At 42.8% G+C, this 15,801-nt stretch overlaps 1 protein-coding gene across 2 annotated transcripts in view; it reads left to right on the plus strand.

Moving 5' to 3' along the window:
- SGPL1 (sphingosine-1-phosphate lyase 1) overlaps positions 1-9,264 on the plus strand; it is a 205,499-nt gene extending 196,235 nt beyond the window's left edge. For both annotated transcript variants that reach the window (XM_033940957.1, XM_033940958.1), the window contains exon 14: positions 7,979-9,264. In XM_033940957.1, coding sequence (XP_033796848.1) covers positions 7,979-8,119 — 141 coding nt within the window. In that variant the 3' untranslated portion in view covers positions 8,120-9,264. The remainder of the gene's footprint in view (positions 1-7,978) is intronic.
- Positions 9,265-15,801: the final 6,537 nt, after the last annotated feature.

Here is a 15,801-nt window from a genome sequence, read left to right on the forward strand (position 1 = left end):
ACCAACAGAACCATAGATAGTTAGATTAAGTCCAACAAACAGGAAAATTATGTGCTTTCCCATCCCAGTAATTACAGGTCAGGGTAGATATGGGAAGCTAGAGAACATCACCCACACGAATACAACAAAAACTAGGACCAACTACCTTCGAAAGATCCCCACAAGACCCCAGACATGCATATTATCTGCTGCTTTGGTCAATGCCAGATCAGTGAATAACAAAGATGTTATAGTAACAGATGCCTTTATAGATCAAATGGGATACTTTTCTGATCACTGAAACATAGGTAAAAGACAATGATGGTGCTACCCTGGGTACACTATAGCCCCCAAGCTAACAAGCACTTGCTTGCTCCTGCCCAAATAAAAAAGGTGGAGGGGTAGCTGCCATTATTAAATTTGGCACAAATTCTCGACTCATTGATTCGGTAGTACTACTTGCCCTGGAATGCATATCTTCTAAATAGGGCATGACAAGAAAATTATCTTTGTACTAATCTACCAGGCACCCCACTCATCTGGAACAACTATTGTCTATCGTCAGTAAGCTGGTGATATCTTATAAACAGATAATAGTCCTAGGAGATTTAAACTTTCAAGACTATCCTGAAGTTATGGGAGCTTTGCTGGACTTTACGACAACACTTATCAGACCTAGGCTTTTCCCAGCTGGTGAGCTCACCCACACATTCCTCTGGTAACATACTAGACCTGATTTTCAGCCTAGATTTTCTTCTGCAAGACCAAAAATCAGCCAAATGCACAAATATCCCAGTACCATGATCAGACCACCACCTTATCATATTTGATCTACCAACTAGAGTTAAACCGACCAGGATCAAGGAAAAATCCAGGGTCAATCCTGATTTGGTCAATCTGAGTCATTTTCTCTTGGCATTGCCAAACTGATTAAAGATCTGGAACCTCTTGGAAACTCCCTAGAAGAAACAGCCTAAACTTGGCATAAAGGAGTTCAAGCTTGTTACAAAACACTGGCAAAAGCTAAGAAAATCAAACTCCACATCAAAAATCATTCCCCATGGATCACCGAAAATCTGAGGATGAAGCAGAGAGGTAAGAAAAGCCAAAAAAAGCTAAGAAGACAAATCCCTTTGGAAAAATCTCCTAGATGACTACAAACCGACTATCCTTGAGACCAAAAAGCATAGTTACTTACCATAACAGGTGTTATCCGGGGACAGCAGGCAGATATTCACACATATGGGTGACGTCTGAAAAGTGAACTATCACTTTAAATTTTAAGAGCTTTGTGACTACCCGCATGCGCATGACAACTGCCTTCCCGTTCGAAGAGGCTCGTGGTACCTCAGTTCTGTAAGCAAGCTAAAAAGCCAACCAGGGGCGCTGGTTGGGATGTGAAAATATCTGTCTTCTGTTCCCCACTAACACCTGTTACGGTAACTGTGCTTTATCCTAGGACAAGCAGACAGCATATTTACACATATGGGACTGAGTTGCTTACTGCAATGGGATGGAAGGAGAGTTGGCCATTAAGAAAATAAATATGGGGAGGGGGCTTGGCTTGGCTACAATACAAGATGGATGGGTGATTCTACAGCTCTTCCCTCAGCAGCACTATTCAGCTCATTTGTCAGTAAAAGAGGTCCAATTTCCGCTCTTAAAGTGAATAATTTGCTTATTAAAATCTTCTGCAGCAAGTATGGCTTCTGGAAGACAGATCAGATTAGAGACAGCATTTGGTGCGGGGGCACAGCTAAACCGGCCCCACCAACTCCATCAAAAGTGCCTCTCCCTAAAGATACCTCAGAAATGTTTGAACAAGTGATAATGGAGCTGAAATCTATAAGAGAACTGCTTCAAGACAATACTACTAAGCTAAATATAGTACAAGAAGAAGTCACACTCTCTTTCAGCAGTTGAAGATATGTGATGCCAGGACTGAGAAGTTGGCAGATGCTAATAACAGAAATAGGAGGAACAATATCAGAATATTGGGGCTCCCAGAAAGGGTAGAGGGCTCAGATGCTATATCTTTTTTAGATAATTTCTTACCTAAATTGCTCTCCCTCAATCTCTAGTATCTGTTAGAAATAGAAAGAGCAAATCCTATTCCATCACATGCATCTACCAGGCAAAACAATCCCAAGCCCATAATATTCAGGGTGCTTTGTTTTCAGCAGGCTTTGGACATTTTAACTACTGCTAAACAAAGTAAGTCGCTGAAATGGCAAGAAAAGAAAATCCATCTTCTGCCTGATTTCGCTAAAGCTACTGCTGGCTTGAGGAAGCAGTTTCTGCTTCTCCAACCTCAGCTGCAGCAGTTGGGAGCTAAGTATGGGCTGCTGTATCCAGCAGTTATGAAGATAACATTTAACAACAAAACTAGTCACTATGATGATCCGATCAAACTGCAGGAATACATTAATCAGCACTTAGATCCAATGACATAGGAAAGAAACAAGGAATGATTTATTCTATAAACTTTTATTTAACTTGGCTTTTCTTATGGCCATTATATAAACTTTTGGACATGGAGTGGATTTGAATTTATTAGAATTTAGTCCTTTTTCTTTTTTTTTTTTTTATTCTTTAACGAAGGTGTTTGGTGGAAGTTTTAATAGATTGAATGAGAGCCAGTGAAAAACGAAATAGTAAGTGAAGGATCGGAACTTTTTTTTATGTAAACAAAGTGGAGACGCCTGCTATAGTAACTGTGGCTGTGTGTGGCAGGTGAGCTTTCAGTTTGAATCGGGCTGCAGTGCTGCTGAAGAGGTATGGACTTTGGTGACAGGGAGAGGTGGGAGGGTAGAGGTGCTTGAGAGTGGGCGAGATGCTCCGAAGTTGCTGAAGGGGTAAGAAGATCTCGCCGTGATGGCAATTTAGTAAAAGGGGGCCATAGTGCAAAATATAGATAGCAGATATAAATTCTCAAAACGGACTCATTTTGATCACTAAATTGAAAATAAAATCATTTTTCCTACCTTTTTGTCTGGTGATTTCATGAGTCTCTAGTTGCACTTCCTTCTTCTGTAAATCCAATATTTCTTTCTTTCTGCCCCTCCCCTTTTCTTTCTCTCTCCCCCTGCCTGCCTTTCTTTCTCTCTCCCTCTGCCCCCCCAAGCCATCACACCGATTTCTCCACTTCCCTGATTATTTTTCTCTCTCCCTGCCGCCCCCCCTCCCCCTAAGCCACCATGCCAATTTCTCCCTACTTCCCCAAGTCAGGCCTGGCGCGTACAAGCGACAGGCCCACAAGCCTTCACTTCCGACATCCATTTAGAAGTTGGAAAGGAAGTTCCAGGCCAGCCAGGCAGCGATTAGCTGGCCCAGAAATTCCTCTCCGACATCAGAATTGACGTCAGAGGCGAAGTCTTGTGGGTCCAGCGCTTGTACACACCTGGCCTGGCACGGGGAGGCAGGAAGAATAAGATCACAAAGGCAACGCGATCGACTCGCGTTGCCTTTGCGATCTACTGGTCGATTGCGATCGACCATTTGGGCACCCCTAATATAGAGCATCAGCTACATAATCCACAGTAGATAAAAGTAGCTGAGGAGGAGGTTCATCTCCCTCACTCTCCAAAGTATGCTGCTGAGGCAGTTTTGACTCCCAAAGCCACTGCCTCGAAAAGTTTCCTGAGAACAACATCCAGTTGGCAGTCCTGCATATCCTTGAGTACCACACTGCCTTCGCTCGGAAGAGAGGTGCTCTTAGTAACCTGTGCAACCCAAGGAATCTACTTTAGGCTGGCTAAAAAGTTGCTGACACTCCTGTGCAATAGGATACAGCCTTGACATGGCTCTCACTACTTTAAGAGATCCTTCAGGAGAATCCCACTGCTCCGAAATCAAGACATTAATGTCTGGATGCCAGAGAAACACAGAGGACTGAACCCTCACTCCACACATGAGGGAGGAGGTGGTAGAAGGAGCTAGCTGTGTGTCCAAATTCAGCTCATACAGAGACTCTGAAATGAGATCCGGTAAAGCAGTAAACTTTTGCACAGAATGTCACAGAATGGTCACTATTTCTAGGCTCCCAAAACAGAAAAGGCTGCCCTAATGTGTTAGCTGCCCTTTTCGTCAGCTGAGCATGCAGAGGAGAGGTTAAGCTGGCTGCTCCCACCTCTCCGGTCCATGCAGTGCTTCATGTGACGCAATCCTGGCATGCATCTGGGATATAAGAGGTCAAGGATTCCATCCCAACCAGTTTTGATGCAAAAATTAGAGTTTTGGAAGTGCACGGAACTTTCTTTTTTTTTTTTTTTTCTTTTCAAAAAATCAATCCAAGATGGCCGCCATCAAGATTTTCGTGCCTAAAATCACTCAAATAACTGACTTAAAGTTTTAAAAAAACAAAAACACAAAATGCCAAATTTAGGATTTTTGAGGAGGAAGGAGCATGTAGGAACTCTCAAAAACCTGATTTTCAACCCCCCACCCCCACCCCGATTCTCCTCAGTGGCTGTAAAAGCCTTACTCACTGTTTTAACCTCTAAGCTCATTTTATTTGTTTATGAATTGTAATTAAACCTGTCTTCCTCTTATGTCCTGTAGGGTCATATTTTTAACAATTGTGTGGGGGTTTGTTTGTTTTTCTTGTCCTGATTTTATTATTTGTAAATCGCATTGGATTAAGATATTGCGATCAAATCAAATTTTTAAAGAAACTTGAAACCTGTGCTGGCAATGTGCTGCAGTCTACCTCAGCTCTTTACAGTAGCTGAAAAGGAGAAGAATCATTGCCTCATGCTGAAAATTCCTCTTCAATGCTGATCTTGGGCTGCCAGCCACACAGTGTCTGACCACACCCCTACTGGCCAACGGATGCGCTACCAGAAAGAGGGATGGGAAAAATGCAGCTGGCATCCTGCAAGACACAACTGAGCCTAACAGCCTGCATTCAAACCCCTGCTAAGCAGTAGGTGAGGGAAGGTAAGCGGTGATGGTCCCGAGCTCCAAAATACTTGTGCAGGCTAGCCAACTGGTACCACCAGGGATTGGCTTGTCAGCTGCAGACTGAGCTGAAACTATAGGCGCTAAGCTCTGAACACTTGAAAACACCAAATAAAATAAGAAAAAGGAGAGAGAGGAACAGAAACACTCCTTCCGACTTGCGTGCAGAAGAGAAAACTGCAGGTGGCAGTAGAGTGCCCGGTGATGTAGGGTGGTCACAGAAAATATCCGGAGTGGATTTCTTCTGCTTATAGCTCGCATCTATGGGGAGATAACCCACTTGTCCAGAATGACACACCTATTGCACTGAAAAGCGCATAAACCTGTACAGTTCATACAGCTTCTTGTTTCCTTTGACATCAATAAGATGGGGACAGTCAATGGTAAATGCACTCTATCCCAGTTGCCTAGCAGACTATTTCCTACACTTATGTTCATGATGGGCTGACTCTTGCTGATTATGTCATGGCTCATGTTGTCAGAGCAGCGGCTGTATCAGTAGCCAACTTGAAGTCAGCCTGCAACATGATTTTCCATCTATACCAGGGGTGTCAAAGTCCCTCCTCAAGGGCCGCAATCCAGTTGGGTTTTCAGGATTTCCCCAATAAATGTGCATGAGATCTATTAGCATACAATGAAAGCAGTGCATTCAAATAGATCTCATGCATATTCTTTGGGGAAATCCTGAAAACCTGACTGGATTGTACCCCTTGAGGAGGAACTTTGACACCCCTGATTTATACATTTCCATCTTATTGCTGTTAGAGCAAGGTTCCCAGTGTGGCCATCTCTTTGGTCAATCAGAATTTTTTTTAGGGTCTAGAATCCAACTGCATCCCCCTTGGCCTTTCTTTTTTTTTTTTTTTCTATTCCAGGCTATTTACAAAAAACAAGTATTTAGAAAAACTTTTTGTTCTAGGCCTTAGCATGTTGCAGGTATTGTTTCGACCTTATCCCCCCTATTTGCATTTTGACTATTTATTTATTTATTTATTTATTTTTTATATATATATATATATATACAGTTATAACTTTTTTTATAATTTTTATTTTTTATTATTGTAAACCGACCAGATATTTGTGATGGTTGGTATATCAAAATATTAATAAACTTGAAACTTTAAGAACGGCCCGATAGTTAGGGATTCCCATTTATACAAATCTGATGTCCTGCACATCCTTAGAGAAAGCATAGTTACTTACCTGTAGTGAGTGCTCTCTAAGGACAGCAGGACACACATTCACAAATCCCGCCTCTCTCTCCTAGGAGTTGTATACTATTAACTTTCTAATAGAGTGGCTGGTCCTGTGTGGTGAGGGTAGGGGAAAGGCATGAGCAAATGCATGGTAGAGTTTCCAGAAACTTCTAGAAAAGCAGGCTCTGTAGGATGATGTCACCCATCCCATGTGAATGTGTCCTCCTGTCTTTGGGGAACATCTGCTACATTTTATTGAAGGACATTAATTTGGTGTTGCTAGTTTTGACAAGTTTCATGTTAATTTGATATACTGCCTATCAGTAAGTCTAAGCGGTTTACTGTAGATTTAAAATAAATATACAGTGGTACCTCGGTTTACGAGTGCACCGGTTTGTGAGTGTTTTGCAAGACGAGCAAAACATTTGCAAAATCAGTGCCTCGGAAACCGAGCATGGCTCGATTTACGAGCGCCCTCCCCCCCCCGCAATCCGGCACCCTCCCCCCACGATCCGGCATCCCCTCCGACGCGATTGGGCAACCCCCCGCCACGATCCGGCACCCCACCCAACGCGATTGGGCAACCCCCCGCCACGATCCGGCACCCCCCCCCCCGACATTATTGGGCACCCCCCTGCTGCTTCTTACCCTCATCTGGGCACCGGCATGTCCTGTGCTTGATGCCGGTGCCCGAAAATCGGCTTCCTCTTCTGCTGGGCCTTGAGCATCTGAGCATGCTCAAGGCCCAGCAGAAGAGGAGGCCGATTTTCGGCACATCAAGCACAGGACATGCCGGTGCCCAGATGAGGGTAAGAAGCGGCGGGGGAGTGCCTAATCACATCAAGGGGGGGGTGCCCAATCGCGTCAGGCGGGAGGGTGCCGGATCGGGGAGGGGTGCCGGATCGTGGGGGGAGCAATGCGGGTTCTCGTGGGGGGGGGGGGGCGAACGCATCAAAACGAGTTTCCATTATTTCCTATGGGAAAACTCGCATTGATAAACGAGCATTTTGGATTACGAGCATGCTCCTGGAATGGATTATGCTCGTAATCCAAGGTACCACTGTATAATAAAAAGGTATTAAAAACAGACAAAAATGTATAATATATTCTTAAAAAAAAGGAAAACACAGATGGGAAAGAAATAAATTGAGGGCTCCTTTTACGAAGATGTGCTAAGCGTTTTAGCGCCCACACCGGATTAGCGCATGGTAGCCGAAAATCTACCGCCTGCTCAAAAGGAGGCGGTAGTGGCTAGCGCGCGCAGCAATTTAGCACACGCTATTCCGCGCATTAAGGCCCTAACGTGCTTTCGTAAAAGGAGCCCTGAATGTTTCTTGTTTGCTATCATTGACTAAATCCTCAGACATTGCAAGCGTCTTTAAATATGAATGTTTTAAGATTTGCTTTGAATTTTGGTATTAGAGTTTTCTTGTCTAAGTTGATTGGGTAAAGCATTCCACAAAGTTGGTGTAGTTACAGAAAAGATAGTTTTACGCGTGATGTAAACGATGACAGGTTGATGGGATTGAGAGGAAATTTTGTTGAGTGGAGAAGAGTGATCTAGAAGTAGTATAAAGAAGTAGCAATCTATCGATAAATACTGGGAAGTGTTCTAATTTTGCTTTGAAAGTGAGAAGATTTTGAATGTTGTATGGTGAGATATGGGAAGCCAGTGAGTGTCTTTTAAAAGCGGGGTAACATCCTTATATATCATTTTTACAGCTGTAAGCTGAAGTCTTCTGATTTCTTTTTGAGTAATACCTTGATAAAGAATTACAGTACCTTGGTATACCACTTCCTCAGTCTTTCGCTGTGTAGTAATTTTTGTTTTCCTTCAATTCCAGGGTGCAATCTATGGCATGGCACAGTGTATTCCTGACAGATCCATGGTGACAGAGGTTGTTCAATGTTACTTGGACTGCCTCTACAGAACAGATGATGCTTCAAATAATAAGCACTTGAATAGTCCTCCTGTACCCCCCTAATGCTGCTTGACTTCAGTGCCTTACTCTTAACAGTGCTAAAGTCCTGTTCCAAGGCATTCTTTTAAAGAGGGAAGGGACTCGCTTTTAAAGCTGCTCTGTTATTCCTGTGGTTTTAACGTGCAAAAGGCAAGAACCCTGACATCCTGATCATTCTGTGTTATCTCCTGGTTTAACCTGTTCTTCCACTGGACATTTGCATGGTTGAATCTTGTGAATTTATCTAGCCCAATCAGAAGAGCAATAATAAGATCTTAAATATATTTTGTAGCTTAAGCTTTAATTGTTGTCTGTCTTGCCAACTCTGCTGTAGGTAGCCAGTGTGTAACCTCTGAGTTACTAGAGGCTGCAGTCAGATTTTTTTTTTCCAAACTTTAGAGCTCTTGACTCTGGTTTGTTGAATTGGTTATACAGTACAATATGTTTAAGAACTGAGCACTAAGACACCCTGATTTTGTGAATATTGATTTGTTGTTAAACCGAGAGACAACATTTCTGCTCTGGTCCAAGGGATATAAGAAAATTGAATGATCTTACTGCCAAGGATTTTGCTTCTCTTCTGCTTAAATAGCTTTACATTATCTCAGTAGATTTGGTGAAAATCCTTGTTACTTCTGGTACAACTACTTAAAGTCATAGAAAGCACAAGGTACTAACCTAAAAAGTCAGAGTTGATTTCTGATGACAAAACTAGCTTTATTTTTCTAGATTTCTATTCAAGGTTTCTTTAAAAGTCATGAAAATATAGTTTTCTTTTTAAATGGGTCTATTTTTAACACAGTAGAAGTAATCTAAAATAAGAAATGCTCTCTTTATCAACATAAAACTAGTGACCCCTATATGCAGTAGTGCTGCTATGTCATAAAATGTTGAGAAAAAATTGATGGAATTTGCCAATGAATAAGATAAAGCTCTGTAAAGGAATTGGTGCCTACCAGGTACCCAGTTATAGAATTACCTCCTCTGTTTCCAGCTTCACTCACCTGAACTATAAAATAAAGCTGCACAGAGTAAAAACATCAAATAGCAATGCTCTGTCAATTAAAACCATACAAAAAACAGTGGTAACGGACAATGAATACTCTGCGTAGGGTCACTGGTGTAAAAGAGTCTTGTTTATTCCAATAAAAGGGCATATAAAAACTATGGACCCGACACAGCACTGTGTTTCGGCAAATCAAAAACACCTGCATCAGGGGTCACTGTGATATTGTAATCCACAACCAGCAAGTCCTTTGTCAGTACAAGGCTGGATGAAACAAACACAGAAAGTTGAACATTGCTGCAAAGTTTGCTTTTCATTTAAGTTGTTGCCTTGGGAGCAGTCATATTTGAAGGAATATCAGTGTTGTTGCCTTGGGAGCAGTCATATTTGGAGGAATATCAGTGTTACAAATTACCTTATGTGGGCTAAGATACCACCCCTCTCCCATACTGATAGTAACCCTGCTCTGCAAGAACAGCCTAAAGAAAATATATACTGTATACTCGAATATAAGCTGATCTGAGTATAAGACGTGGTACCCTTTCCCCCAAAAAAAGGAGGACAAAAAGGTTGACCCAACTATAAGATGGGGGTGTGTGTTAATATTCATGTGCCCTCCCTCCCCTGCAGCCCCCCTCCCTCCCTGCTAGGCTTTCCACCTTGTCTCCCTGCCCTGTACTCTGTCCCCCCTCGCTCCTGATGTCTTGCAGGTCTCCACTGGACCTGCCGTATGACATGCTGGGCTGGAACAGGAACGATCCCTTCTGTCTCAGTGGACTCTGCCAATGTTTTTACCTCCCTCCTGCCTCCCCCCACATACCTTTTTGAATCTCCAGTGGTCCAGTGGTGTATCGTACAGGAGTGAGCTTTCCACACTCCTACCCCATGATGAGCCCTCCCTGAATGGCCACCTCAAGTTCTCATGGCCCAGCAGTGTACCAAGCATGAGCGATCTTTCAGCACAGAGCTGAAGCGAGGAAAGCTTGCTCCTGGCCGGTACACCGCTGGACCACCAGGGATTCAAAAAGGTATGAGGGGGAGGCGAGAGGGAGGTAAAAAAAAAAATAGAGTCGGAGCATCCCTCCTGTCTCTGCCAACCCCACCAAGCCATATGGCAGGCCCTGCGGAGGCCTACAAGTTCAGGAGGGAGGGCTAGTGGGTGATGACCTGAATATAAGCTGAGACCCCCATCTTTTAGGGCCATTTTTTTGACCCCAAAATCTCGGTTTATATTTGAGTATATACAGTATGCCTTAAAGTTCTTTGGTAGAATCGCGACGTGAAGCTGATGATATGTTCCATTCCAAAGAAGAGGGGTGAAAATATAAAATCCATTCTCTGGGTACCATACAATCAAGATATGCCTGAAAAGGAGAAAGTACAGTCAGAATGGAGCACATCAGATTTCACCTAGAGGAAGTAACTTATTGAACAAAGCAAGCTGACTTGTATGAAGAACATTAAAATTTTGGTCATAGTTTTTAAATTGAACTCTGTAGAAAAACAATAATTAGGAGTAGTCACATAAATACTTTTTTAAAAAATAAACTGATAAAATGCTGGTTAAGAATGATTAATATTTGTTTTGTATACCTTTTAGTGTTACTGCATACAGAGAAGGTACAGCTCTTTTCAACCATGCTGTTATTACAGAATCAGGTTAAATCTACCTCCCCTGAGTTATTTGTGCATTTAAAAATTCACTGTGGTGCCCATATATGTAGGCAACATTTTTCTGTTTCATTTTAATGTTGCAATGTTTTTTTTTCTTAAAAATAATTTAAAAGGAGTAATTCTGTAATTGCCATTCATGAAAGTGAAAATAATTTGCGAACCAACTAAAAACATCTGTATTCAGTGGTATAGCCAGAAAGCAATTTTTTAGTGGGCCAACTGGTCAGATGGGCAGGCACTAGAGAAACACCTGCCACATGATACACCCATGCCTCAACCCTAGCCCTTTTCCAATAACTTCAAGGAGGGTAGCAGTGCAAGCTTCAGTGGCTGAAGGCCAGGTTGACGGCTAAGAGAATTACAAGAGGCAGTGCACTTCATTCCCCATTAAGCCACTGTCCACCAACATACATATGCTTCCCCCAAGTATTCTACATCCAAAGAAGTTCCTGGCCTTTCCCCAACAATGGATGCACAGAGAACACAAAATGCCAAATACAGAATAAGTGACCACAAACCATACACATAAAACCACAAGAAGCTAGACCTTGCATGTAGTACACTACCAGAGAAATAGAAAGAGATGTTTTTCCTCCTATACTGTGCAAAATATAAAATAATACATGCCAGGGATGGTGTTAGGAGAGTGCAAATAGGGCAACTGCTCTTGGTCCCCTGATTAGAGAGAGCCCCCAAGCCTGCTGGAAGCTGAACAAGGTACAGCCTGGTAGTAAGTTTTGGGGTCCCATCCCAGATTTCTGCCCTGGGCCCCAGCCATGTCTAGCATTGGCTTTTGCAGGATGCACATTTCAATTCTGAAATAGAAAATAGAAAATTACAAATTTTTTCTACCTTTTGTTATCTGGTCATTTTAATTTTTCCAATCAAGTCCTAGGTTCTGGTTTCTATTTCCCTCACTCACCAAGGTCTCCTGCCATTTGACATGTCTTCTCTCTCCATGTCTACTGTCTTTCATTTTCAGCTTCTCCTTTTCTCTCTGTCACTATATGTCCCTGTCCAGCTTCTCTCCTCTCTTCCTCCCCTGAGCATTGGAGTCTCCAGCCATTTTCAATGCACCCATAGTTGACCCAAAAAGTTTCTCGTATTGCAACTTCCTAGCTTTAAGTGACTTCTTCTGTAATTCTGAGCAAAGTGTGCAGGATGGCTCGGTGTTTGGGCCCGAGGCACTGGACACACCAAATATGTACCTGAAACGGTCCTGTGGCCCCCAAGTGCACCATTTGAAATCACTAGGAACCTTGGACACTGTAGGAAAAATAGCTGATGTGAGATCAAGGACTCTATGGTCCGGGAAGGTTGAATAAATAAAAATCCAAAAAATGTGGATGCTAACAGATGAAAATCAGGCTGACAAAAGCCTGAAGGCTCGAAGAAGAAATTCAATAAAAACTGAAAATTTTTATACCAAATAAAAGAAAATAACTAAAAAAATATGACTAAACGGAAGGGGGGGAAAAAAAAAGAAATGAGAAGGCACAAAAAAACACAAGTTTGACGCACCTAGAGAAACTCTTAAGAAACAGCTCAGAACTAATAGTCCTGCAAGCCAGGTGGGAAGGCACCTGAGCATGCTGTACTGGTGGTTTTAAAGTGACAGTGCACTTTTTGACTGTCCGTGCCAGAGCTCCATGGATGACATCACCCACATGTGAGAATATGCTGGCTGCTTGTGCTCAAATAACGCCTACTACAGGTCTTTTGCTTTTTTAGTCAAATTACAATTAAACCCCGTCCTTTACTAACCCGGCAGCGGCAGTAACTGCTTTAACGCTCATAGAATTTGGCTGAGATGGAATTGCCACATCCACCAAAGGACACCATGAGACTGTTTCAAGTAGTCTTGAAAAAGACCTTTAGTAACGTACTGAAAAAAGTACTGACAGCCAGACTTTTAAAGAAACTTGTCAAGGAACTCTCAGTGAATCTCGGATTCAGAGATCAGCTGGACTCTCCGGTATGCAGCAAACTGTTGGGAACCCAACTAAGAGCTGCCTATGGTGGTCTACCAACATCGGGCTGTCAACTCAGATGCTTAAAAGACAACTTGCATCTACCACCTACTAAGCCAGGAGTGGAGGAGTAGTGGCAGATGAGCTGCTCTTGGAGTCTGTTGAGTCTGAATGGGATTTATTTTGTATTACCTTTCTTTTGTAGGGTTGCCTAATTTTGTCCTTTCTTTTGTTTTCTACTTTTTTATTTATGCCTTGATACTATATTTTGTAGTTTCTTTGTTCAACCTTTTTAAATGGCTTTTTGTATCTACAGTACACTTCTCTTCATCTCTTTAGTAAAGCACGGTTACTTACCATAACAGTTGTTATCCAGGGACAGCAGGCAGATATTCTCAACATGTGGGTGACGTCATCCACGGAGCCCCGTAGCGGACAGCCTCGCAATCAGATTTGCTTGTAGAACTTTCAAAGAGTTTGCGAGTGCTGCACCACCGAACATAGTTCGTGCGTCTCCTGTGAGGTACCTCAGTTCAGATAGCTAGCTAAGAAGCCTACTTTGACTTTGCATCATTCAGATTGTTAGTACAATCACTAATCTTAAGCTCCCTGGACTACTGCAACATAATCTACCTAGGATCCCAGAAAAAAAACATAAAAAGACTGAGAATGATCCAAAACACAGCGTTAAGACTAATCTTAGAACTGAAAAAGTTTGACCATATCACCCCATATTTCAAAAAACTCCACTGGCTACCGATTGAAGCCAGAATTATCTTCAAGTTCGGGTGCCTATGTTACAAGACACTCTTCGGCACCTCACCCACCTACCTCCTGAGACACTTGTCCTACAGGTTAAACCCCGCCTCTCTCGTAAACCATTACTATTCGCTTTCCCGAACCCCAAGGGATGCCAGTTCAAAAGATTCCTGGATAGAACTCTATCCTTCCAAGCAGGCATCTGGAACAACACCCTAAGTGACCTCCTCCTGAACTCCCCAACATACCAATGTTTCAGAAAAGCTCTGAAAACCCACCTATTCGACAAATTCATCTGAATTTCCAACTTCCTCCCAATGACTAAACCCCTAACATGCCCCCCTCTTTCTTTCTTTACCTTGCTCCCCTCCATCTATCCACACCCCAAACCCATGCGGTATTGTTACGATATGCCTGTACTCTCTACAAACTTGTAACTGAACCAATACCATGTAATCAAGCTGTTTGCTTCAACCGTCTTGAACTGAAAAGGTATGACAGGAAATAAATAAAGCTATTATTATTGTTTTGCTTCTCGCTGTGCTGGGCAAAGGAAGGCTCTTTTTTTATGTTGAGTTGTAACTGACCTACATCACATGTGCTTAACATGTCTGGCCCCTGTCCATAAGTTCTCTCTGTTTTCTTTGTTAATGTAGAGGAGAATCTAGAAAAGTTATGAAGACCTGCATATGAGACTTTATGGTATGCAGAAGTCCATTCTATCAAAATCAGCATTCAAGGCATCAATCCCCATGACTTCAGGAGCTTCACTGGCCACTGATGACTCACCAACATCAAGGAGGTCTCCTCCTGCCTTGATGTTGGGTGCCAGTAGAGGCCATTTGGGCTGAATATCATAGGACCATGTACTCCAAGGTCCTGTGAGGATTCAGTATCATCCTTGGCACTTAGGGACCACAAAGCTAGGCAGTGAGTGAAGGTGAAGAAGCATCTGCATTGATCCTCTTCGAACTATGCTGCCAGGATCTCTGGGGCACCAGCATTGCTGGTATCTGAGAAGCATTGGCACCTTGAAGACTGCTTCCTCTCCATGGCGGTGGTGCCTATGCACTAGTCTCCACGAAGCCAGGGCCCCACCACAGATTCAGCTCCAACATCTTTGAAGGCTGTCTCTATACTGGCACCAGCCCCACATTTACCAATGCCTGCCCTTGAGGAGTGGCTCCGAGTCATGTTTGGATGCACCCCAGCTTCTCCTCTCTCTTGGCTTCTTTCAGTTTCACCCAGTAGACCTTTCGGCACTCCTCTTCTAGTTTTTTTTTTTAATATTTCAGGAATGCCAACTCTTTTGCCTTTATTTTCTCTGCCATTAGTTTGGAGAACTATATCGGTTTCCTTTTTTTCTTGTTTTTATTTAATTTCTTCACATAAATGTCTGTAGCCATTTTTTTTTTTTTTTTTGCTACTTTCAGCTTAGACCACTGTTTTTCCACTTCTCTTATGTCCTCCCATCCTAACAGCTCTTTCTTCAGGTACTCTCCCATTTTATTAAAGTCTGTACGTTTGACATCTAGGACTTTAAGTATCGTGCGGCCATCCTCCACTTTACCAGTTATATCAAACCAAAATGTTTGATGATCGCTACTTCCCAGGTGAGCACCCACTCGAACATTAGAGATACTTTCTCCATTTGTGAGGACCAGATCCAATTTTGCTTTTTCCCTCGTGGGTTCTGTCACTATTTGAGCAGAGCCTCTTGAAAGGCATCCACAATCTCCCTACTTCTTTCCAATTCTGCAGACGGAACATTCCAGTCCACATCCGGCAGGTTGAAATCTCCCAACAGCAGCACCTCCTCTTTACTTCCAAACTTTTGGATATCCACAAACAGACGGTGATGGAGTTCAAAAAAGTGTGGGATGAACACAGAGGATCTAGAATCAGAAAATAATAGTAAATATTGAACTAAGGCCAGTACTGGGCAGACTTGCACAGTATGTGTCTGTATATGGCCTTTTGGTCAAGGATGGGCTGGAGAGGGCTTCAATGGCTGGGAGGGTGTAGATGGAGTGATGTTTGACAGAGACTTCAGAAGTTGGAACCCATGCACAGAACCAGGTAGAGCTTTGGATTCTTGCCCAGAAATAGCTAAGAAGAAAAAATTTCAATTGAATCAGGTTGGGTCTTTATCTGCCGTCATCTTCTATGTCAAGACATAGGGAAGGATTAATTTGTCAAGGGCCCCTAGGCACACAAGTCAACTGGTCACCTGCCCCACCCCACTCCCTACCCCTCTCTGTTATTTTATTGAACAAAAAACTTTCTTCATGTCAGTA

The sequence above is a fragment of the Geotrypetes seraphini genome, chromosome 4, assembly GCF_902459505.1.
Source record: "Geotrypetes seraphini chromosome 4, aGeoSer1.1, whole genome shotgun sequence".
Taxonomy (NCBI): Eukaryota; Metazoa; Chordata; class Amphibia; order Gymnophiona; family Dermophiidae; genus Geotrypetes; species Geotrypetes seraphini.